At 35.8% G+C, this 26949-nt stretch overlaps 1 protein-coding gene across 1 annotated transcript in view; it reads left to right on the top strand.

The window, feature by feature from the left end:
* LOC114360920 (lachesin) overlaps positions 1-26949 on the top strand; it is a 74211-nt gene that overhangs the window by 17410 nt on the left and 29852 nt on the right. The window contains exons 2-4 of the mRNA XM_028315788.1: positions 7756-7908; positions 11789-11895; positions 25934-26141. Coding sequence (XP_028171589.1) covers positions 7836-7908; positions 11789-11895; positions 25934-26141 — 388 coding nt within the window. The 5' untranslated portion in view covers positions 7756-7835. The remainder of the gene's footprint in view (positions 1-7755; positions 7909-11788; positions 11896-25933; positions 26142-26949) is intronic.

Here is a 26949-nt window from a genome sequence, read left to right on the forward strand (position 1 = left end):
TAATGAAATAAACATGTGTTGTAAGTTGTTTGAGTGGTGTTCTTGAATCTTCTTTGGTCGAAGTTAGTCTTGGCGACTTAGAAAGGGCTATGGTCTCATCGATTATTAAGTATTTCGGTATAAGCCGTCCTTAATTCCATAAGTCGCTTCGAGAAGATTATTAAATAGAACTTTATTTTCTCTTAATGAAGGTGAAACAAAAATAAATCTTTTGTACATTTTATTTTGGCTACATGATTTTAATTGAAACCTTAGGTTCTGATTGGATATGATGTAGACAGGACAGTTATTTCCATAGCATTGGGGGAAAATACATAAAAAGCGTTTAGTATGTAAAGTAGTAAAGATTGGCGGATAGACTCGTTAGTTATCGTCAACCCTATAAAAGAAGGTGAAAAATGTGTGGCTTCATCAATATTTACCTCTGAATATTTGCAGTTCCTTCGCTGCAAAACATTTCGACTCGACAATAATGAAAAATTACTAGCTATGTCCGACTGGAATCAACTTTTCCTTGATTTTGAGCTTTACTCTCGAAAACATTTAGTTCAATTTCCATTGCATTGCTTTGGAATCGAGGGTGAAAATATTTTTATCGGTCCCAATATTTATAATGGTTATTAGGCTTGATGTTCGGCTTAATCGGCGCTTTACAGTGATAACGCTTATCGTTAATTGACTTCGACGACGTGCAAGTGTTTATTGATGGCTTTCGAAGTAATGTTCTGCCGATAGCGAGTTATGGAGCTTTTGTAGCAATTAAGATCGTCAGTCATGTTTCTTTTAAAAGATTTCGAAAAAGTACTAACAACTTCTCATTGTCATATTTAGATATCCCCCATTCGTTTACAAGTTGTTATGTATAGTTTTTTTAACCTTATGATTTAAGTCTACCTAGAGTTAAGATTCATAGATGAAAACAATTTTTACATTATTGCTTTTCTACCAGCCGTAAAAAATGCTCCATACGTAATTCTCAGTAAAGTTTTGATTCCATCGTCGATACTTGTTGACAGAGATTGAGTTCAACTCGCGTGCTCTGCCAAAATAATCCCCACTAGGGTGCGGACACATGCGGAGCAGAACACGCAATTTAACCTCAATCTATACAAAGAAAATTACCTATTAATTTTCCGTTGTTGAAAGCCGCAGATTCGTTACTAATTTTATTACAAGATTAATTAGATCTAAAGATACGGATAACAAGTAGCACCACAGCTTACCTATATCCAAATACCTTTTGCGTGAGAACGCCGCCAGTGGTCTTTGTACCGTAAGTAGTCTGAGCCGGTGTTACCTACTCCCAAACAACCGGAACCATTGTCGGTTTTATCTAGAAGAGAACTTAAGAGGATTTGGGCAACCCGTGAAATGGACATTGATACAGTACAGTCGAGATAAAATTGTATACAGGGTAGAGCCGAGAATGCGATAAATAAAACTTTGTATGTGGAAAACTCCAAAACAAAAAAACCAGGACACCCTTTCTACCTAACTTAGCACATTTGTGAGATGACTGACAAAAAACTTGGCACAGATTGGGAACGATAAATCATATTTTTTATGCGAAAAATAAATGAATAATTTTCCACGAATTAGCTTCCCACCTTATTACGACTCACTCTAGTATAGAATAAACAGGGAAAAAATATATTTACCTTAATTAATGAAAAGCGATGATCATAGGAAAACATACAAATTCATCAACAAGTTGGGATTATTTTTCCTTAATTTAATTTACCAAGAATATAATAATAAATATTTAATTGAAAAAGTTACGTAGGTAATTAAAATTTAAAGAAATATTAATGTACGAGTTTAGCAAGGCACCTGTGGGCGATAAAACTTTCCATCGGTAACATAAATATGGCGAACTTTTATACATACTTTAACCCTCCAGTCTCTCAGGGAATAATATTCCTTAAGTCCGCTTTTATTCTCATCTGAAACTCTTTTTGTACCTACGTATTCTTTCTAATATTTTTTTCCTAAAGCAATTATTGATTAGCTGAAAAATAAAATTAATGAAAGCTAACAGTTTTTTTTTTGCAAAATATAACTGACGCTTTCAAAAGATCAAGCCAAAACAAAAATCTCCGGAAGCCTTTTAAATTAACTCGTTCAAAATCATAAAGAAAAATTGAATCTAAGAGCGATTGGCGAATCGAGCCGCGGGCAGAAGTACATAAAGCGGAATGGTCAGTAGATTCCGCGGAATCTCCTCAAATAAATCTAGGAAAAATATGTAGCGAGCAACGAGCAGAAATAAAAATAAAGAATTTATTTTTGAGGATAGGATTTACGCTGTAAGTGAATACTTCCTGCGTTTAAAGGAGAGCTTTTTACAGTAACTACAGCAGATAGAGTATGGTGAAGTTTATGTGGAAAATGTCATCAAGCTCTTAATATTAACACATCTTTATTTTTGCTTTTAAACCACAAATGTTGTGGCCAGTTTAAATGATTCTTTTAAAATTGTAATAAGGTAGGTAGGGGAGAGTTCGGTATATTGTACCGCCGGGTAAATTGTACCACCCTCATATTTCGTAAAGTATTTATTGAATGTCTGTAATTGCAACACTCAGCGATACACAACTAAATTCAATTAATATCGGCCATGTGGTTTTTGCCGTGACAATTAACACGTGTGTTTTATTTTGAAAAGTATTTTTTCATTGTTTTCAAGTAACTTTTGACAATACATGTTTAGTTTATAATTTTGTTAAATTTAATCACAGGGTGTTTCTAATATATTATTTAGAAGCGTAAATTAGTGTGGATTACAATTATTTGAAACATTTTTCGGTATTTATAAGCTATATTTTTTACCGATTTTTTAAAAGCACTATCACCTAGTCGGCTAAATTGTACCACATCAAGTTGTATGGAACTTTACCAAAGGATTTTGAAATTTTTTTTAGTAAACCATATTTTGTAANTTGTCTATGTTATTAACTACTGTTCCTTTTCGTTTCCTAATTTGTTAAGAATGTATCGTATAATATTTTGCCATAGTTTTTTTATAGGCTTGAAATTTATTGAAATCCAATTTAGTAACCCTGTGGTACAAATTATCGAACCGATTGGCTAAATTGGACCGAAGCTCTGAACTCGTACTTTGTTGATTTGTGCTAAATATACAACAATCATATTAATTAATACTTATGAAATAGTAAGTTGAATAATGTATCTTTTATTATATACCATGGACATTAGCAAAAACAAAAGAAAACTATGTGTAAAATGGGATTGAAAAAAACTGGTCCAAATTAGCGGACTCTCCCTTATGATTTGGTATCCAAGTTTTCAATTTTTATTTTCCTTAATTATTATTTTCCTGTTAGACAGACCTTTTCATTGTTTTTCTTTTGTGTTCTATTGACTTCCGATATGCGTAGGTTTATTACAGGAAATCAAAGTCTAAAGAAATTAAGCATTGTTTAAACCTTCTTGACGTAACTTCTTTTTTTACCTACGTACCTACATACTTGGTATCGTTTAAAGTTTAACTTGTTTTCTAACAAAAAACTAACGAACAAAGTTCTTCAGTCTTTATAAAAAAGCATTCTATCTAAAGCGAAGTATATTTGCGCAGATTTCTTTCAACCCATTCAAAACCGCGGACCAAAGAACCAACATGAATCGGGGCTCCGGTTTCCGATATGAATATAACTTGAGGTCATAATGAGATTGGAAAATATTAAACCCGCGTAATAAGGGCCGTGACTGGGAACATTTTTGCCTCATCTTCTTATATTAAACGGTTGAACCGGAGGGTGCGCGGCGTGATGATTGAGAGCAAATAAAGTATAAATTGAACTAGTGTTGTGGGGATTGAGCTCAATTATTTATGATATCGATAGCTATACGATTAGCTTTGAGGTAAAATATGTTAATTTTTATTTAGCATAGCCAACAGTTGTTTATTTTTCATAGTGATTTGTAAATTGACTTCCTGACGGTAACACTTTGATAGAGTTTAGGTGTATCGTAATTATGTAATACTCTATAATTACGATAAAATGACCAAAACTAATAACTCCTTAAGTGTTTGAACTGGAAACGTTTAAATATCGATCATAGACAATAACATTGCTGACTTTGAAAGTGTAATAATACAGATAAACAAGTTAGGATTTTAGTCACGTTTGAAGTAACCAATTGATTACGTCAAGAGTAACTCTTAAGACTCTACAGTTTAAAGGTTCAATTTATGTTACTAACTGTCGTAGAGTTCCAATCTTATGAGTAGGTACAGCTAAGCATATCGACAACGAGTTTCCCATCCCTAAATCGAAGGGATTGAATTATTTGCAAGGGATGGGACGTTAATTTCGTAGACGTGGTGAGTGTAAAGGAATGCCGTAATCAATTTGTTTGTCTTTTGGATTAAGCTATTTGGGATTTGGGTGAAGGTAACAAGTATATTGACAGGTTTTGTGTATGAGGGTATTGCGGGTTTCTATCCAACTTATTTATTTGGAGATCCAATTGACTTTCACATGTCCCAAAAATAAATAAGGTGAAAATTCAATTTAATTTTGATCGGAGCTAGCACGCTGACCCTAGTCAGAAATGATGGACAGTAAACCAAATAAAAAATAATGTCCAACTGTGAGGTTTGAAGCCTGTCTTTTTTAAGGATTTTCTTTTAAGCTTTTTATTGTACAGTGAAACTGCGATTAACGTGATTCTATGACGTAGTATCAGAAAGTTATTAATTTATTAATGGATCAATGTGCCAATTTCTGATCTATTCCATCTGGAAATCCAAGATCTCTGGAAAACAAGGAAAAGATTATACTTTATTACACACCCACATGAACTAGGTTGAATACCGCTGGTTTTAAGCTCTTTTCAGCTCTCAAGTTAAACATAGGAAGAATTTAATTTCAGTTCAGTTTTGAGTATATTAATTAATTGCGTAAAAGTGACAAAACCCCACTGGCGATAATTACATGTGTTTCGTAAAACGATATTAACAGGAGTTTTAATTAATGTACGCCTTTGGATCATTTTGATGTCGCTTATATTTGCAAAATACGTAATTGAATAAGAAAATGACTACGTAAGTCTGTAAATCACGACATTTCCACCTTTAAGTACCCGTAATGATTTTAATATTAGTTGACAAAGGTATTGATACTACAAAGCCCACAATTTGTCTCAAAGCGTTCTAGTCAAAGCATCAAACAACTAGCGAAAATATTAATTTCTCAAACACCAAACAAAGAACGTTAAAAAGCATTCAACATCAGCCTGTTCAGATCCGCCATTCTTTTTTCAACAATTACGCCGTGCAAATAAAGACGTTCCAGCAATATTCACGGAAGAAAGACGCATAAAAAATTATCATCGCCTCTCCCCGCGGCTCGGGCCAAATAAAAAGTAAGTCGCGAGTAATTTTTTTACAAGGCTTACACATAGCGGCAATAAAGGCGACGCGAGGAGGCCGCTTGTACGGCGTTTTATATCTCACTCCTGGGAAGGGCGCGGTCCAGTGCAAGCGGTGCGGTGGGGTGGTAAAATATTATGTCACACAGGCTAAAGAGGGTCAATGGGAACGGTTTCTGCAGTCTTTGTTTTGTTTTCGACCAAAAACGCACTATTTGTAATCGCAACCTAGTATTTTTTTATAGTTTGTAAAAGGATCGTTGTGATTGTTGAATAATTTAACTAAAATAGAAGACAACAAAATAAAATTAGGATCACCTACATTTCAAAAGTACCTATGTAATCGTTAATTCATAAATATAATATAATACTTATTGCTTCTCATGTTATCTAAAAACGAAGTTAGTGAGATTAAAGTAGGGACTTTTACTGCCGAGTTCAATTTGTCGTCTCTATCATAATTTAAGAAAAAAATATAACACGCAATAACCAACATTACCGAGATGCTAATTAAAAACAAAATCGCTTCCACTGTACGCGTTCCCTCTCGGGCGCTGCTCTGCCTGTGACACCGGGAATGAAAGTTAAATGTCGCCGGGAAATAATGCGGGCGACGTGACCGCGTGACGGAGGAATTGCAGCGGGGCGCCGATGCGGGATACACCCCAAAAATACGGCCGTTTCCAGCTGACGGCGCCATTTCAATTTGAAATATTATTTATAATTTTTAATAAAAACGCGCGCAATCACCGGCGAATACCTTTTGGTAGATAAGGGCTGCACATTTTTGATGATATCGATAAGATGATGAGATGCAAATTATATTATAGGTACTTACTTATTTACTTGCATTAATAATGTTGATTTACAGCCGCGGGTTGTTGAAAGTTGTTTAGATTGTGTACATTAAAATAATGTAAAAAGTCTCATGAATAAAACAATCCGCAAAAGTACAGACAGTAGGCATCGAACTTTTAAGTGTTATGAAAGTTTTGTTATCTGCCAACGCTTTTTGTGCTGAAGCAAGATGCGAATCAAAGTTCGCACACGGCGTACACAAATCCGCTATGAATATTCATTGAAAACACTGATATTTCGGCAGTTTGTGCGCTGTAATTATTGATATACGGCAAACATATCGATGTTCGCGCAGTTTGTTTCTGATTAATTATTCCTGAATGAATCCACTCGGTTTATCGCGAGCCGATAAAACTCATAAAACACAGCCACGATACTATCATTTCGAGTTTGGGTACATCGTATTTCAGAATATATTACTTTTATATCTGAAAAAATCGTCGAATATACGCACGGCTAAGCTTTTTCCTGGGAATTGACATTTGAAAGTAAATCAAAATACGAGGAAAGACAAAAGAGGCGTCATCGTAAATGTTTTCGGCTTCAATGTATTTAAAGGGCGTAGGTATGTACTTTGTATTATAAGAGGTAACTATTTTTTATTTCTAGGTATTTTCTCCACGCTGTTACCGTAAGATCTAAATATAAAATTCCATAAACCCCTGCCATACTAAGCTGCGAGAGGCTCGTATAACAACTAACAATAACATTGTTCTATACAGAGTGTCCCAGAATGGGTGAATCAAACTGATAGGGGAGGTAGCTCTACTAATGTACTATCCCAAAAAAAAATGAAAAAAAAAATAAAGCGCATAAGAAAACAAAATTTTTTTTTTGAAAAAGTGAAAATAAATCAGCTTTGCCTAAGTATCTGGCTATAATTGCTGCGTTTGGAGTTTATTTGTACTTTTTTCTTACTAATATTAATTGTATGTACATGATCGATTCGTTTATCTGTAAACAAACTTTTGAAAATATTGACTAGATTTCGAGTTTATTTGCACTTAATTAAAAAAAAATCTGACTTAAAAATTTTTTTTCATATTTTTTTTGGATAGTACATTAGTAGAGCTACCTCCCCTATCAGTTTGATTCACCCATTCTGGGACACCCTGTATAATCGGTGCTTGAAACCATCTTTCCAAGAAGTGTACGTACATTTAGAAAGTTATCTATTCAAAACAACCACCTTGAGGTGACTTATTTGTATGACCTGAGGCAATTGTTTTTTTAACAATTTAAAAGGCAGTGGGAATATAGTTCCCACAAAATGATTGATCATCCTACTAGGTGGACCGACGATCTGGTAAAGGTCGCGGGAAGAGCCTAGATGCGGGCAGCGCAGGACCGTTCAGTGTGGAAAACCTTGGAGAGGCCTTTGTCCAGCAGTGGACGTCGTTTGGCTGAAACGAATGATTGATCATAATCGCTTGTCTTGAGGTCTAAGAACAATGAAAAATTGGAATCTGTGTCTTGATAAAGTATTATTATTGTTTGTTTCAGGCACTAGATGGCAGTTCAACTGGAACTGCCGTACCTACCGTCGTCGGGCATTGACTGGTGATGCGGCGAGCGCTGGAACGATGAGCGGGAGACGAGGCCCTTGCAAGAGCTTCGCGATCAGCATCATACAAATAGTCACTATCATCTGCCAAGGTCTGTACTAATTAAGCATTAGTATACACTAATAGAATAGGCACTACACACACAGTCTTATTCATTATCATCATAACTTCAATGAATCAACATTCGACAGCACCTATTTAAATAATACATATCATAATTATGGTGGTATAGGGTTTATTTTCTTTACCTTTACAAGACCATACGATATGAAACTTAATAATTAACTCCTGCTCTAGATTCTTCACTAACTTGGGACTTGTCAATGTAAAATAAAAGATTAATGACGTCATCCCACTCCTAATGACATTCCCACATCGCAAAGAGCAAACAAAGACAATAAACTCATCAAGTTAGGTGGCGAGTGTCAGAAATGGAACTGTTGATAGATTCAGTAAGTTGGTAATTACAGCGAAACTTTTCAAATAAAACGCCATTCAAACGGCGCTTCTTAATGAAGATAATATTTAGGACGGGACCCGACTCGGTTAATTAAATCTAAGAATAAGAAATAGCCAGCCACATGATACAGTTTAATGTTATGACGTTAATAAAATTGATATGAATTTGGAGCTGATGTGATAATTATGTGAAATCTGTATCAAGCTCTCACAACCTTAGTTATTTAAATATTCATCCTTCAGCTGTTAATAATGGGCATTCCATATTTATTATTTATTACCGTTCTTATACTCGTAACTCTCATTCCATAGCTACTTGACTATTCTTTCATTCTCTTATACATCGAAAAATCAGAAAAAAAAACAGGTACTTAGTTTAATTAACATTTAATTGAATCCCTCTATTCTTAACCCCTTTTTGAGTCGTCCCGCAAAATATTGATTAAGCTCTACCAAATTAACTCCAGAACGGAATCCAGTGTTCTAGCATCAATCATGGCGCCGAGTCGCCTCTGCTCCCCGAGGGTGGGGATTCGCCATAAATAAATTAAACGAGTGTTGTGGAGTATTTGTTACCCTAATGTATTTTGTAAGGGTTAATTTTAGATTCTGATGTAATTGAGTCATGAATTTGTAATTATTTAATTAAAGTTAGTTAAAATACGTGTAATGATGCACACGCAAGTATTAATTAGTAAATACTCACTTAGTAACTGTCCTCTCATTAGGTTGTCTGGAAGAGATCGCTTCATAGCGATAAGACCGCCTAATTGTACCTTATGTGTTCCTTTTCTTTCTGTTTTTTTATCTGGTGTGCAATAAAGAGTATTTATTATTATTATGTTTTTCTGCTATATTTTATAGGCACGGTTTCCACTGGAATCCGGTTTAATGTCGTTCACGGGCCGAAGCCAAGCGAGCGACATTTTCTTGTGGCTTATTGGGTTAATTCGCTCTGAAGGAATTTGCGAACTATCCTAATAATATGCGAACACTGCATTACTTTTTAGGAAACGTAATTATTTATTTAATATAACTTGTAATAAGCATTTCAATAGTAAAATAAAAAACATTGGATAGTTTTTGATTCGTAGACTAAGTGCCATGGAGATACACGCACTAGAGTGGGCTAATACCTACTAAATAAATAGTAATAAGTGCTAAACCCTATAGCAATGACTAGAATAAAACAAACCAAATGTAGATATAAATCCCAAATAATATTTGTCTAACAATATCGTATCACTGACAACTGCAAACAATCTGCTTATAAATACAAATTACACAATCCATGAGACGTTTTGTATTGTAATCTTTCGTCGAGAAATTTTCTTATTTCTATTTGAATAAAACGGATATTATTCCTTGGATCTATTGACAAGATCTTGCTGTCGTCTTTTTACCGAGAATATTGTAATATCCTTGTCCGATATTGTAACTTCGGGTTTTTAATAATTGCTACAAGTTTCTTTGTAAGCAGATCTCAGATTTGCCTATCTTGGATCTGCCCAGGAAAGGTTACAATTGTGACTACTTGTTGCTATTTCTTATAAGAGATACCAGGAATTCTTTATATTAAATTCCGCACGCATGAATTGAGTAATGTTAAGGAATCATTCAATTAAAGAACAGAGTCAAGGTTTAATGTTTTATTTGTTTAGATTTTTTATCATTAGGCACATCAAATACCTACCTCATTTGAAAGGCCTTGAAGCCTGGAAGTAAGAAAAATGTTAGTAAAGAACTTCGTAGATGTAGTTACTAAGTTACCTAATACCAATAAAATAAGAATAAAATTTTAGTTCCACACTTCAGGATTTAAAGTTCAATTATTCTGGTTCTGTAAAAGAAAAAATAGAAATAGGATTACTTTGTTGTCCAGCCCTCTTGTCTGTCAAGACCCTTTTTCTCCGGAATGCGTGGAGGTACCGAGTTGAAATTAATGTCAAATATTCAGGTCTGCAATCCCTTGGAACACTGAAAAAATGAAAATAGTTCGTGGAACAGAAAATTGTATAAATTATTATAACTAGTCCTCACGAAAACTTTTTGCGTCAAATATCATTTCCTACGTTATCGCGACGCTATAATATTGTGGTGGTTTATTATGAAACAACGAGATAGGCTGAAGCATCGCTATCTTTAAGGGAACATCAAAAGAGCGCCTGAACCCAATCTTCGAGCTTGTCAAGAAATTCTACAGAAAATTCGTGCTTAATCATCAAAAAGATTAATGGTTTTCATCATTACCACACACTGAACGCTCGGAGTTATCAACAGTTGAAACGCAAACTTGTAATAAACAATGTTCGCCGTCAACAACTCATGCGGCGCCGCAACTTTCCTCTTGATTAAAAATGTCAATCTTCCCTTCTAAGTTATTTTTCGACAAAATTGTTTTTTGTTTTGACTGCACCGTCTTTATTAGACAAGTTCTTATTCAATCTCGTGCTCTTGAGTTTAATGTTGATTTTATTAAAACTTCAATTCAACAATCTACACTTTATGCTTTATTGCAGAATTCCCGTTCACACTGTAGGTGGAAAGTTTCTGAAGAACTTCATTATTTTATCTCGCTTCTATTTCCAGACAGTGTTTTAAATAAAACTTTTCTTTTGAGATTATTTTGTGCAAAATATTTCTCTCGTATTTATTTTAATTCTCAAGACAGTTTTGATAAGTAGATATTGCTCTACAATTTCTGAGGTCACTTAACCTGACTGGTGTTAAAATTTAATTTTAGATAAAGTACAAACAAAACATTATAGCGGGCCTCTCTAGAAAAAGCTTTCATAGGGTTTCTGGTATCTATTAGTTACTGGAATTTATCTTATACCTAGATGGATGAGAGAGATAAGGAATTTATTTATTTTAATCATAATTAAGGACCGTAATATTTTATTATAACCTTTTAATCTTTTACTTCACTGAGTAATCAGTCTGCTACTACGATAACCTTTCTTGGAACGGTAAAGCCAAAAATAGGACCATTATACTGGCTGTTACTATAAAAGATATCGCGTATACAAAGGTAAATAGTACTCAGTGAGGTATTTTAGAAGCATTTTATTGTTGTCGTATTTACAAATTCTTATCTATACTGAAATCTTCATTACTGAGCCACTTAGTTAAATACTATCATAAAATCTATATTTTGTCTGAACTAAGAATGTTTGCTTGATATATTCAAATATTATTCACTAAATTATTACTCAATGTTTCTTTAGTAATAATTTAAATTCAATTTGGATGTTTTAATAGATATAACTCACTTGAATATATGCTAAAGTTATTGTAGATAACGATATTCTTAACGTTTGTTTTTATCTTGATATCAAAAAACAATAATAAAATATGAATTTTCACTTGGCTGCTTCACGAGATACTTTTTCAGTGCATTTTTTTTTAATAAAGACTGGTATTTTTAATCAAAATTTCTGAGGTTTTAAAAGATTAAATAAAGATTTAAATTAAACGACATACAAAACTTACCTAAATATTTTTGTCTACAGTGCTGACGGAGGAGCCGCGGTTCGCCGAGCCCATCCCCAACGTGACGGTGGCGTTGGGGCGGGATGCCAGCCTCCCCTGCGTCGTCGAACACCTTGGCACTTATAAGGTAAGCTTATAGAGAAAGGCCTCCATCCAAAAATCCAGATAGTATTTATGGGAGTTTCTTACCAACTTTTAATACGAGTAGGTCATGATTGGCCAAATTTTTTAATGTAAAATGTTAATAGTTCTATTCCATGTACATTTACTAGCGAACATTTCATGGGTCAAATGTCAGTTGGGCGAAAAGTAAGATGTCAAAAGATTATGTCGGTCAAACGTTCATTGGCGTGCCGTTCTCTTGGCGAACGCTTCATGGGTAAAGTGTTCTTTGGGCAAAAAGTTAAAAATCATGTTGGTGAGTAGTTCATTGATCAATCGATTGTTGGTGAACGGTTTCACAATCAGATTTCCACCACGATCGATTCTACGCTACCCATATGCAGGTGCTTCCCGCGCCCTTCACCAGATCATTGGTCCACCGAATGGGAAGCCTATAGTGTAGGTTTGACTGAAAAACACTCACTTTCTTTAATTTTACTTAGAATTTCATATTGAGTTATTAATCTGAAGGTCGTCTATGTATGAAACAAATGATTAAGCAAAATTTCGTAACTTTCTCAATAAATATTAAGTTGTTAACTTCTATCAGTAAAATAGTTGTGAACTCTATATTTTATTTATGGACTAGCTCCAAGTTAAGGGCACTATGTCTATATTTATTGTTAGCGTATTCGTATTTTAATGTTTGCCGAACGTCTCGACGGCCCGAACCAATACAGAGTCAGAGTCGAGGTGATACAAACTTGCTAATTATAAATACTCAATGAGGTACTTGTAGTTAAGTGGCAGAGCCTTGGTGTTACAATATTGAAGGGAATCCAACCTATCTTATCAAGTGCCATATTTTGCAATATTTCCATGCTTAGTGCAGTCAGATACTTTGAGTTCAGCAGTTTGATATATTGAGAGGTATTTTCGTATGCCACAGTTAAATTAAAATTTAATATTTAAAATTTTGTCTGTAATATTCCTAACACACTGTTATTGCGTCTGAAGCTAATATTTTCTTTATGTAAATCACAAAATTTTCATATCTCCAAATAATTCTGTCTTCAGTTTAACCATCTGTGTTCTTGATATTACAACTCGAGGTAAGAACTTCTATTATAAAGCAACTGCTGTACTGAATTAAGTTTAGAATGTTCAGTCAGTACCTACAGAATATTCTTATAAGAATTAGTTGTGGAATCTAAAGATACTGTGAAAATACTATTTTCAGGTATGTGAGGACTGCTGCAATGATTCAAGCACATTGTGCTGTAAGAAGCTGAAAAATGTTTCACTTTTGAGAAAAACACTTGAAGTAAAAATGTTCTTTAATTAAATATTATTTTTAATTTGCCATCCTAGACTGCATCCCACTTAACATCAGGTGCGATTGTGGTCAAATATTTGCCTTGTCATGCATAAAAAAAACCTTTAACCTACGTTCTGCCATCTGGTTATGGGGTCTTTGTCGATAATTGCATGAGTTTACAATGTTAAAGGCCATTACTCACACATCATTGAAACCCATAGTCCTCGCCTCTCCAAATCAATCAAAAGGAAGCTATCAGTGCGCCCCATTCTTCGGAATGTACCCGTCACCCGTCCGGAGTTGTCCCCGGGGAAATCTGTAACGCTACGGTCTCGCCCCACTCGTCCCACTCGCCCCACTCGTCCCACTTGCCCCGCGCACGTGATCACGGGAACGCAAATTAGGCGCAAGTAGGCGATGCATGTGTGAACACTGAATGACTGTGATGTTGCGTGGAATCGATTCGGCTATGTAAAATATTATTTAGTCAAGGGTCATGTCAATGTCTTGCATTACACGCTCATTTTCAGTTTTGAAAATTTTTTCATTTACATTTTTTCAACAGTTATAATTTTACTATCGCACACCACACGAAATAATTTCAAGAAAGAATAGCACTAGTCTTTCGCTTTCTAGCAATCAGTCACTGTAATATTCAATAGTTGAATGACAGAGATGATCTTTTTTTTTTCATAAATAGTAGAGTCCCTGTGGTAAGAAACTAAAAGATAAACATAAAAACTTTAATAAAATGATCCCAGTTATCGCTTGAAACGTTTCAATTGCCCCACAAAAGCGACTCATTTGCCCCAAAGTTGCAGTATCCAATTAACTTATTCATGAATACCCGCTCGCACCACTGCTACATTATCCTGTATGTAGATTTAAAACATTACACCTTTTTTGTTGAAATTGGTTAATAAACGTTAAATTATTAAGTTTACAGTCATTCTTTCAAAGAGTTGTTTTTAAATGAAGATTTTACAAATAAACTGATATAATAAATTAAATGATGAAATAATAACTTGAATTATATTTTTAGCTTTAATTGAAAACCACTCTTCATAACTTAGCTGTTATTTAAAGTAAGCGTAATTTCTTAAAAATATCTATTTTCACCTTGTCAAAAGTCTGGACCTGTTTTTCATTGAAAGACAATCAATATCTTATCAAGGAAGATGTCGCAGAGTAACTAAATCAAGTAACACAAAAATAACTTTTATCCACAAGGCCGTGCCTTTTATTCTTTTGACGCCCAATGTGGAGAAGTTTAGCTATTAATATCTTTTTGTGTAACGTACTGCTTTAATAAAATATAAGATCTTGCTTATTTTTTTATGTTACAAATGAGTAGGTACGTAACTCTGTTTGCCTTAAATTTTCCTAGTGTTTTAAGCAGTTTTTTTTACAAATTTTGTTTGTAATTTACATGGGATCGACCTAAAAACCATAAGCTACGTTTTGTCGCAATATAAATCTTTGGAGAGGTGAAATACGGGATGAAAGTTTGTATGGGGAACCCATCATTTCTCATGTTAGGGATAAAGTTCATATTTCTGCTTCTGGTAAGGAAAAAAAGTGTTATTGAACTTGAGTCGCTAATTATTTTCTGTGACAGACCAAATACCACACAGGGAAAACTCTAGCCTAACAGTGGCTATTTTATCAATTTGAAGAGTCATGTAAAATTCAAACTCTATTGCAAAGAGAGGCAATACAGACGACGGCACATCAAACTTAGCACTTTAATATCTTAATTAGTTGTCATTAGTCATATTTTGTTACAAAAATGTTTAGTCCGATGTGCTGTAGACTGTACCAACTCGTACATAACAATAAGCTTTGTCTGCGTTCCATCTAATATCGAGTTGCAGGATATTTCAATTGCGCATAGTTGCAGAATCAATTAAGTTATTCATGAACGCGAATATTCCCGTGACGGTAACCACAAGGTACAGTTGAAGCGAATGAAGTAGACTGACTCTACGTTAACAAAGTTTATGTTAATACTACAACTACGAAAACAATTCTACTAAATAAATACTCTTTAAAATAAAGAAATCATCGTAACCTCTCTAGTCCTGATCATTTCGTCATCCCATGGAAACCATAGTTATAGAGTTTCTTTACACAATCAACATGAAAGTAGACCATCAATATGGTATTTTGTATAACAACTTGATAAGCTACGTTTAGTAATATTTACATTCAACCTCTCTCAATTTACAACCGCCAACCAAAAATTAAGCGGCTGCAGAAAAACATAAAGCCCCGACAAGCACTCCACTTAACTTGTTTATTTATTTTCCAAATTATTCTGGAAAACATGGAAAGTATAAAAGTTTTGATTAACTTCGTCGAGGTGAATGAAATAATTGAAGAAGCCTTCAGGTGCGCTTATGAACATTTTCAGAAACTTTGTGATCTCGTCCCTTTTGTATTTTTTCTTACATTTGCTAAATTGGCTGTCATAATTTAATTCGAATGTTATGTAGGGTCATTTTGTTTTTGTATGTATAGGTTTTTAACGCGGAAAACGTCATCCGGTATTTTGAGTTCATTTACTTTATATTTAATCCTTGTCCTTGTAGAGCCAGATCATTCAAGACCTATTATACAAAAAGACAGGCTATGTTGCACTGAAGAATATTTCAGTAATTAACAGACAATCCTCTAGACTCGTTTAGTGGATTGCGAGCAAATGAGAAAAGCAGATGTGCCAGGAGGTCCCACTAACATTAAAACGATTAATGTGACTGATAAAATCTCATTATTTACTTACGCAATGCGCATTTTATGTAAATGACACATGCCCGCACTGTCATGCGATTTTAATACAAAAGTTTATATTTAGATAGTCGCTAAGAATGAAGAACATAATGACAAATTTCCTACAAGTACTTCGCAATAATGTAGCCTTGGAAGTTAGTTGCTTAACCAAAACCATTTGGAATCGGTAACAAAGGCACTTCCCAAAATTGATCTCTATTTATATTCCTCTGTTTACCTTTATCAGATATCCGGTGAGATGTATTTCGGTTTGTATATTTTAATTCAATAAACGAATTTATACAAAGCTCCAACTCCTCTCCGAGTCAAATTATCATTGAATGGACCATTCACAACTTTATTAAAATTCGCGCGATTCATTCAGACATCGGCAATTCTCATCTCATTTCGGATTCACATCAATTACGTCTTCACGTTCCCACGTTTTTACTCAATCGAGTTTGCTATTAACCCTTTCCGAATTGGATTACTTCCGAAACGAACTGTCATATTTCTCTGCAGTAATTAAGTAGGGGTGTCTGGGGAGGCGACTTCCAGCGCCTTGCAGTGTTACAATTAACTTATTCATGAATTTGCCGGGTGTCTAATTATTTATTTTATTTTATGAGCCCTATTATCTTGATACTGCCTGCTCGTAAATACTTAAGCGGTAAGTGAGAGTGCCGTGGAATTCTCGAGTGCCAAAATGAAGGGTTCGGATGCTTCATTTGTTGTTCCAGTTTACAGTCGGGATCAGAATTTCTCTTTATTACACTCTTGCACTAGAATTATTTGGCGTTTTAGATCTAAACTTTATGCCACAAATAATGTACAGAAGGATGAAGCCTTTGAAGATACTAGATGGGCAATAACCTTTTGATATACTAAGAATAAACTTGACCTGATTAAATTAACTTAAAACTGCTTCTGATAAAATCAAACCTCTTATCTGACTCCAAAAATACTTGAATCGTTTTTCAAAAGATAAAATTACTCGGAATCTATTTACTAAAAGGGCATCATTGAAAATCGATTTAATGGAGAGAAGCAAATAAAACTGGCGATATGAGCACCCGGTGGGAATGCCTCAGGGGCCGGCTCTGGGACCCTAATCAAATTTACCTTAACCCGCCCGATCGTGTGCACGGATTATATTTTTTCCTCTAAATGATTTCTATACTTGCGTAAAGTAAATTCTGGAGAAAAACCAAATGGTCACACTCCTTTTTTCGCATGAGAATAAAATCGTCGCATGAGAATAAAATCGCAATCATAATCAAAATGTAAAATTCATGAAATACGATTGTTAAATGAGAGAATATAACATTTAGATAATCTTTTGTATAAAGATTAAGAACAATGAAGAAACTGTACCTTATAATTTGTACCTATTGTTTATTATTTAATCTCTCTTTAAATGTCTTTATTAAACTGTCCCGTTGTAAAAGTTAAGGCAATTCATGAGTAAAGTTAGTCCTACTTTCAAGTTGTCTCTACACAGATTTACTGACCCGATAGAATCAAGAAATTAGTTTCCAATTTCTAATTCATTTACCATCCCCAAGTTGTGAGAGTGACAAATAGAGCAGATAACCCGAAACATCAAAGTGTACAGAATCAACCAAAATAGATCGTATAACCGCAATCGATGTACGCATCAATCGGAAATATATTACTTAATACTCAATACTCAATATGTTTATTGCTTCCTTAAGTACATTTACTTTGATGAAGTTCCCTGTTTTGCAAACTAATATCGTTCCCAAAAGCTAATATTATGTCTTGTTCAAATAGCACTATTTGTGAAATTTCATAAAGTTCAGTTTCAAGCAGCGCGGAGTGCCGTAACTTTGTTATGAAATTGTATGCGCCCAAAAATGACGGTGCGCAAGATCAGTAGGCGCGCTCGTAAACACCCACTAGCATCTGCCGTGTACGAGAGTTGAATGCACTCTTTGGAACATTTTGCTTCAGGTGCTCTACATTCGACTACATAGCTTCATCATCATCTCAGCCATACAACGTCCCCTGCTTTCGCGGATCTTATCGACATAAGATCCGCGGAAGCAGGGGCGTATGTAATCTAAAAATCCCAAGTTTTTTTATTGCAACCAATGGGCTGCGGCCTAAAGCACAGTAAAAATTGATTCTTTGTGGTACAATTGGAAATAATTATGTAACTTTTAGTAACTGATATTATGAAGATAAAACTAATCGAGGTAAACTATTTTCAAAGAAATAATATGTTTTTATCAATTAAAAAACTGCCTTCGTGAGTTACCTGCATTATCTTTCAGCTATGAGCACCCCTTTCAACGGAGTGAGCCTGCTCTCTTAAAATTAACTGCGCAAAAAATTATTCCGCGAAATACGTTTAACGTAGGCAACGGTTATTTTTAGCGGTAAACGCCCGCTTTTGAAGGGCCATTTTGGGATAGTGGTCTGTAATAAACAGGGTAAAGTTCTCTGGCGGTCGATCGAATTACATTTTATGTTCTTTAAACTTTTAATGGGTGCACGGGGACTAACTAGGAAATGCGTCCTTTTGAATATTTTAGTTAATATCAGAGGAATCAATTCAAATAAGTAATTCAGCTCAATCAGTTATACAGAAGCTCAAAGTTGCACAGCGTGCTATGGAGAGGGCTATGCTCGGTGTTTCTTTACGAGATCGAATCAGAAATGAGGAGATCCGTAAACGAACTAAAGTCGCTGACATAGCCCGACGGATCAGCAAGCTGAAGTGGCAGTGGGCAGGGCACATAGTACGCAGAACTGACGGCCGATGGGGCAGCAAGGTTCTGGAATGGAGGCCGCGTACCGGAAAACGCAACGTGGGACGTCCACCCACAAGGTGGACCGACGACCTGATAAAGGTAGCAGGAAGGCGCTGGATGCAGGCCGCTACCAACCGTGCGATGTGGAAGTCATTGGGGGATGCCTATGTTCAGCAGTGGACGTCCTGTGGCTGAAATGATGAAAATGTTGTGAATCCATTAATATTAAAGTTAGAATAGTCATGGAGCTAGTAACCAATTCCTCAATAATTGGCAAACGTTGGGCGCCAATGTCACGTTGATTGGCGCAGCCTTATGCAAAGCGTCCTCAAGCGACGCGATGCCCGCGATGCTACGTGTAATTGGCTATTTCTCACCGTCACGGTTCTCATCGTCACCTTCGTGGCGAATTTTATTTCTAACTTATTTCAACTTTTTGTAAACAAAATTTGTAGCGCTTGATGTGAAGATTGTATTCTCAGTAAATCAGTAAAATAGTGAGTCTCGTTTGGAAGATTTAACGTTTTGAATTTTTTGATGCCACGAAAGTGATTCTGTACTTCACAGCAATAATTTTTTCAAACTTTACTATTGTAAATGACTCTTATAAAACATATATTTTGTCTTATTTTCATAGATAAATAGCAATAACATAATATAAATAGGTACCTACTTAAAAACAAGATAAAATTTTACCGATTAGGTCACCTACTAAGTTACAAGATTCTACGCAATTGGTTTTAAGGGTGACACTGGTGGCATTCTGAAATGCTAAAGAAGCAAAAAACGGATTATCAGTACCTAAATAAAAAGAACTCTAACTGATTTATCACGTCCTCAGCAAAAATATATTTTTAATTTAGGCCAGATGGCCTCGTATTTTTGTTGTACAACTTTTAACTCAAACTTCAGATTAAATTTATCTTACAAACAGATACACAGTCACATATACAGACATACATACAGTCATACAGACAGACAACAAAAATACGAGGCCCTTATTTATTTATTGATGTACTGATCTCTACTTTACCACGTATAATTTATTAGTTATTAAAATATTGTAAAAACATAAACACCAGTCACTATATTTTAAAATAAACCAAAGCAAGAAATCACTTTCGTGGCCTAAAATCACCTTCGTGTATAAAACACCACGAAGGTGATGCCACGAAAGTGACGAAAATTTTAGTTTTTTATGAATTATCCTTAAATTTGAATTTAACGGTTCAAGTCGAATACTACACAAATAAGTCTAACATGTTAAGTTTTCAATGGCAAAGTTTCAATTAAATTGTTTAAATTTTAGAGGTAGAAAATATTGTTCAAGCAAGCGACGGTATGTCTATGGACAATCACAAAAAGCTACGTATTTTTTTCGCGGAGTGACGATCGACCTATCTCACCTCCCCAATGGTCGAAGCGTGACTGACGTTAACCGAATAGAACACTGTGATTGGTTCCTGGTGTTCGGTTTAACGGCAATCTTGTATTATTACTCAAAATTTTAGGTACCTAAAATCGTGTGACCAACGTATTTCGCTTTCTCAATTCAAAATAATTATAAGAAGATATTTTTTTGACTATTGTGTGGAAAGTATATTTAATTACGATGATTTTAGTATATGCTACACACAAATTGAATGAAAATTGTGAATGCAGTAACCAAATGTTTCATTGCAACCGAAGGTGTGACACGATGAGAACGCGAAAAATGACCCCGTTTTTTATCGTTTCATGTGATTTTTTCGTATTATTTTTGCTTCTATTACGATAAAATTTATTTTGTATGTAGCTAAATAGATATTTTATCATCTGATTTCAAAGGTATTGTTCTAACTTATACCGTTTATGAACTATTATTGTGTGACCATCAAATTTGAGTGTAAATGAGAAGTACCCAATTGTATTATTAGTTCAAACACGGTTTGCAGCCAATCCAGATGTAACGTCAAGTAAGTCAAGTATTAAGGGTACGCACAGGTTTATTTTATGCATCCACAAGTGATTCCTCTCAATTTATACAAATGAAAGTGAATGTATATTATACATCGGGCAATACTAAATTCGTATTTCACAATGCACCAATCCTTGCTTGTATCAGAATTTACGAGCTGTCATTTTAGTCTGACAAGACTCGATCGTATGTATCCCCCGAAAACTCGTTCAACTTTAAATAGAACCAACAAAATAATCAATAGACTGCTCAAATAGAAATGAATATTCAAGATAACCTCTGTAAGTCACGCTCAGTTACTTTCGAAGTACCTACTCGTATGTGACGTCGGTAAAGTTAGTTGCATCCATTAAGAATGAGTGTTGGGAGCAAACCAATTGGTGATATTTTATACTTTCAAAGATGTTTCGATGTTGCATTCTGCCTCATGTAATTAATTGTTCTAAGGCTTAATCATCATCTCTTTGTTTTTATTCTTAGATACCCAAGGTACAAAGTTCCACGAGATATAAAAAGAAAAAAATAAAAACGTAAAAAGGCGAGCATTATAAATTCTCGCACACGACCATTGCTCATAAACTTTGCCATCTTAATCCTGCACTTAATCACATCACAAATGGCACGTGAACAAACAACCGCGAAGTGGCATAACTCCGCGAACTTGTTCCGAGTGGCAAATCCTCGTAAGCCTCTTCCCCCTTTTTATTTGCCACCACATACTTAACGGCAATTTCGAGTGAACCCTGCCGCTTTATCCGCCGTATTAAGGTGGGCTCGCGGTGTTTTGCGATGCGCATTTTGTCAACAGCGGACACGTTGCGTGTGTCTGCGGTGTATCGGAACAGAACGTTCTTAAGCGGACCTTTTTTACTTGAAAAAGGAAAGGGTAATCCGTTGTTTCTTTGTGCATAAAATTTGAGTACACAAAATACACCAAATCTTGAAGATTTTAAAAGAAAAGAATTTTTCATCGTTTTCTGTCAGTATAATATGCTTTTTACAAATGCTTTCCGCGTCCAGAAAATCATTTGTTGCAGTACAAACATACAAACAAAACATAAAATTCATAAATAGTAAAAATATTGTGTGCAAAAATATAAATACGTATGCATGACAATACGAGTAACTTTGCAGTCCCTATCATAGCGACGAGATGCAGACACTCGTTACAATTTCATAGCGCAAGAGAATGCAGGAAAAGTTGCCAACAAAAACTGAACTGAATTTCAATTTGATTCGCTCCATATTTCATGGGGAACTTATTTTTGCTTCAAGTTATAAATTTTCTTTCAAATTTCTAATAGATCATAAGTCAGCCGGCTAATTCAGCGAGGTGGGCTTACAGCCGGCGCCGTTATTACTGGCAGGAAGCGCGAGATATAACTTATGACGTCACTTAATCACGAATCGTCGTTCCTGTTAATAGTCCTCGACTTAATAGTGGAATTGATTTATGAAAGTGAATGTAAGGTTGCTAATAGACTCGGTGTTCGCTTGATCTACGGCGTTGTCGGAGTTTCTGTGATTGGGGGCAGCGATGATTAATGGAACGATTAGTTTGTCCCACTAGTGGAACGGGCTTGATTTGAATGTGAAATTTCGTGGAACATACGTTGGTTCATTGATCAATTTGAGAGGAGGTTTTTGTGATCTTTGTGTGGCTTGTATTTTAAGATAGTGTAACTACTCACAGATATTAAAAAATATCTTGGTTAGAACGTTAGAACTAACGGTCTGGTAAACTTTATGGTTCGGATTTAATTTGTGGTACAATTTTGCTCTGATCTAGTACCACTTAATCCATTGAAATTACTAGGAGCATATAGCTACACAAACGCCACCTTAAAGTCGAAATTCAAACAGACCCGCGAGACAAACTGAGTCGCAGCACGCATCGTTGTGTCGACAAAGTCACCGGCTGTACCACACCGCAAGCCGAGTCGCTGCCGCAGTGCGCAACAGTCGATACGATGCATATTTTACGAGGCTATGAACTTTCGTCGGTATCACGAGATCAGGGGATAAGGTGGAACTCTGATTCCGCACGACTGTTACTTGGTGTGGTTTCACGGACGGTTCCGCAATGCGATTCCCGACTCTGTCGCTCCTACTCGTAAAAACCTCGAAGTGAATGAGAGATTCAAATAAACATCTTATAACCTGTTTTGAGACAAATAAATACTTTCTATTCTATTCTATTCTGTTCTAAGCTTTCAGGCCAGAGCTATTAATGTTTTAAAATGATGATCTTGAAATCTATTATGAATCCTGTAACATCGATACTGCCATGCAATGTCTCAGTATGCATCACTTCTTCTCATTTTATTACTGGCTGTAATAACTCTGGACTCTGCGATAAAATAAAAATAAATAAAATGAGTTTATTCAGTACTTACATAGGCCCTTTTCAAGGCACTTATAATACATATAACATAGGATTAAGGGCTGATTTTTCAATCTTTAGATAACTTTTAACTGAAGAATAAGTTTGGCACATTGACAGTTTCAGTATGGGAAATATGTCAAAATGACAAGGCTATTCATCAGATAAAAGATATCTGAGGATTGAAAAATCAGCCCTTATTAAGATAACTCTCGATTGTTTATTTTGATATTATGACCTAATAAGACATGCAACTGACGTGTCCAGCCCAGTCCTAGCCTTTTATAAAACAAAATAAGCCGGACTTTATCATATTTTTACTTCTTCTGCTTACACGATTTTCTTAGCGATCACATAACTTAGCATCTGAATAAGACCGCATCTCAAACGCCAGGCTATTGTGCTGGACTACCGCGATGTGTGCTAAAATTAAAAGATATTCGCGCCGAGATAAATCCGGCTCAACAAACTATCGCATAATAGATGCTCCGCGGTTGCGATCCAATTTGCCGATAGTGTGGAGTTAAATTTATATTGGAGTTTGCGTCTAATGGTTAAAACACAGTACGAATTGGTAATTCTAAAACAAATTAACTGAGAAAGAACAGATTTAGCCCTACTCCTGATTTATAAAGAGAATCCTTTAGTTATTTTAGAAGTAGGAACAAAGGTATTTTAGTTATAAATTTAATCTAAAGAAATCTGCAATCTGAAAGAACAACCGTCATAATAATGCGATACAGTTTGTAGGTATTTATGGCAATAATAAAAAAATATTTTGTTCTAAAAAAACATAATTATCCTACCGTAAATCAGAATCTAAGCAAATGTTTGAATGACGGTAATCTGACATTAATCCTTGCTATGAACATTATCATTTTTTGCAATAAAATGTCAAAAAATTTAGGACAAATTGGAACTAAGTAAGGTAAGTGCCCCCTACTTCGGTATATTAAGGATCTTACGACTTTAACATTTTATTTAAAAATAACCAAGCATGATATCAGTATGAAAGCTTTTGTATGCTAAACTTTGGTCTTTTGACAGTAAGTTAATACATAATTTATAGTTATACAGTTTGAACGTTTTTTTATATTAATTGTTCTGCGGACCTCTTGTTTGGATCCTGTTTCGTGACAAAATTTTGCTCTGTTTCTAAGTTCGTGAACTCATGTCCCCTATTTCGGGATAAGGTTTTATGCATCCAGTTAGGATATTTTAATAATGATTAAGGGTTTAATAAATTTAAAAACGATAATATAAATTTAGAATAAAATAATAATGTGAAATTGACGATATTACTTACCTGAAATATTAAAAAGAAATAATGTGAGTCTAGCTAGGTACGTACCTACGTATAATATTTTGATTTGTTTATTCGAACAATATGTGAAAATATTTATATAACCATTAGAAATGTAGGGGGGGGGGGGGAACTTATCCCCTCCCCCCTTCGTACCTATAAAATGTTGATTTGTTATTTCTAGCGATATGTGAAAATATTTATATAACCATTAGAAATGTGGGGGGGACTTACCCCACCCCCCCCTTGGTACCCATAAAATTTTGATTTGTTATTTGTAACGATAAGTATGTGAAAATATTTACACAAGCCATTAGATGCCAGGGGTGGGATTATGGGGAGGAGGGGGGGATTACCCCCCCCCCCTTTTCCTTATAATCCCACCCCTGGAGCTGTTTCAAGTGAGGGTAGCCCCCCCCCCACTGAAAATAACCCCAGATACGCCAATGACTCATAATAAAAAGTAAGTAATTAATTAATTTCTTAGGTAGCTAAGTATTAAAAACTAAAAAACACGTCGATTTCTTTGATGGTATGTGTCATAAAAGTACCTAACACCATACATTTATTATCACGAACTTGGAAAAAAGTAACAATAATACGGTTCCTTGTTTCGTGATACTGATTATTCCAAATTCCCCAAGTTAAATTCATGGATTATTGTCAAAATGTGTCAATTAACTATTATCTATCCCATGTACAATACAATTAAAGAAAGATAAATAAAACAAATCGAAATAAAACCAAAATAATGCTGGTACTACTTATGCTAATTTATCTTAAAATTGGTCATTTATGTGAACTTCAAACTCGTGTCATATAAATTCTAGTGAACGAAACATATACCGAATTTAGGTCATGAGAAACTTAAATAAATGCATTATTTGTTTCATAACTTACATTTAAATTATCATAAATAATTATTTAAAAACCAAGCATCAAAATGTTATCCATAATATCCTTGAATCGGTAGTGTCACGAAATAGGGGACACCCGAAAAATAATATGTACGCTATTTCGTGAGTCAATTAATCGCAATTTTAAAGGAATTCTACGTTTTCATATAACTTTTTTCTAAGCCAAATCAATTGTCAAGGAACACATGAAACCACCATTACAAGTTTTATTTAAATGGACGTTCCTTCGCCTTTTTATAAGCTTAAGAAGTTGGAGCGCTAACCTTACGGTGAGAGCAACCTTTACAAGCCGCAAAGATGTTTTTGGCTCTCTGAGAGTTTGAAGCTTCGTATTGCTCTCATTTTTGGCGCCACAATGTTGGTACTTGGTTTTTTAGATAGCTTAAATAATAGAGTTTTTGTAGTAATGAAGAATTTTTATAAATTATATTCCATTTGCTTATTATTTGAGCTAGAAAAAAAACTTACGAACTTACGTACTATCACGAACTAGTAGCCGTTTACCTTAGTTACCTATTGACAAAAAATATTATTTGTCTAAGGATGCTACCCTGCTGTACGTGGAATAAAGTTTTAAAGCGATTTTACATATCCCAGTATTACTTTAACCTTACCACTAAATTAACGTCTTTGCTTCAGGTGGCATGGATCCACATCGACCGGCAGATGATCCTGACGATCCACCGGCACGTGATCACGCGGCTGGCGCGCTTCAGCGTGTCGCACGATAACGCGATGACGTGGCTGCTGCACGTCAGCCAGGTGCAGCAGGAGGACCGCGGCTACTACATGTGCCAGGTCAACACCAACCCCATGATCAGCCAGGTCGGCTACCTTCAGGTCGTCGGTGAGTTCCCTTTGTTGACTAGCTTGCGCTCGCACGACAACGCATGACGTGGCTGATGACGTCAGCCAGGTGCAGCAGGACCGCGGCTACTACATGTGCCAGGTCAACACCAACCCCATGATCAGCCAGGTCGGCTACCTGCAGGTCGTTGGTGAGTTCCCTTTGTTGACTAGCTTGCGCTCGCACGACAACGTATGACATGGCTGATGACGTCAGCCAGGTGCAGCAGGACCGCGGCTATTACATGTGCCAGGTCAACACCAACCCCATGATCAGCCAGGTCAGTTACCTGCTGGTCGTCGGTGAGTTCCCTTTGTTGACTAGCTTGCGCTCGCACGACAACGCATGGCGTGGCTGCTGACGTCAGCAAGTGCAGCAGGACCGTGGCTACTACATGTGCCAGGTCAACACCAACCCCATGATCAGCCCGGTCGGCTACCTGCAGGTCGTCGGTGAGTTTTCTTTGTTGAGTAGCTTGCGCTCGCGCACGACAACGCATGGCGTGGCTGCTGACGTCAGCCAAGTGCAGCAGGACCGCGGCTACTACATGTGCCAGGTCAACACCAACCCCATGATCAGCCAGGTCGGCTACCTGCAGGTCGTCGGTGAGTTCCCTTTGTTGACTAGCTTGCGCTCGCACGACAACGCATGACGTGGCTGATGACGTCAGCCAGGTGCAGCAGGACCGCGGCTACTACATGTGCCAGGTCAACACCAACCCCATGATCAGCCAGGTCGGCTACCTGCAGGTCGTTGGTGAGTTCCCTTTGTTGACTAGCTTGCGCTCGCACGACAACGTATGACATGG

The sequence above is a fragment of the Ostrinia furnacalis genome, unplaced genomic scaffold (assembly GCF_004193835.3).
Source record: "Ostrinia furnacalis isolate ACB-3 unplaced genomic scaffold, ASM419383v2 OfSCF5278, whole genome shotgun sequence".
Classification (NCBI taxonomy): Eukaryota; Metazoa; Arthropoda; class Insecta; order Lepidoptera; family Crambidae; genus Ostrinia; species Ostrinia furnacalis.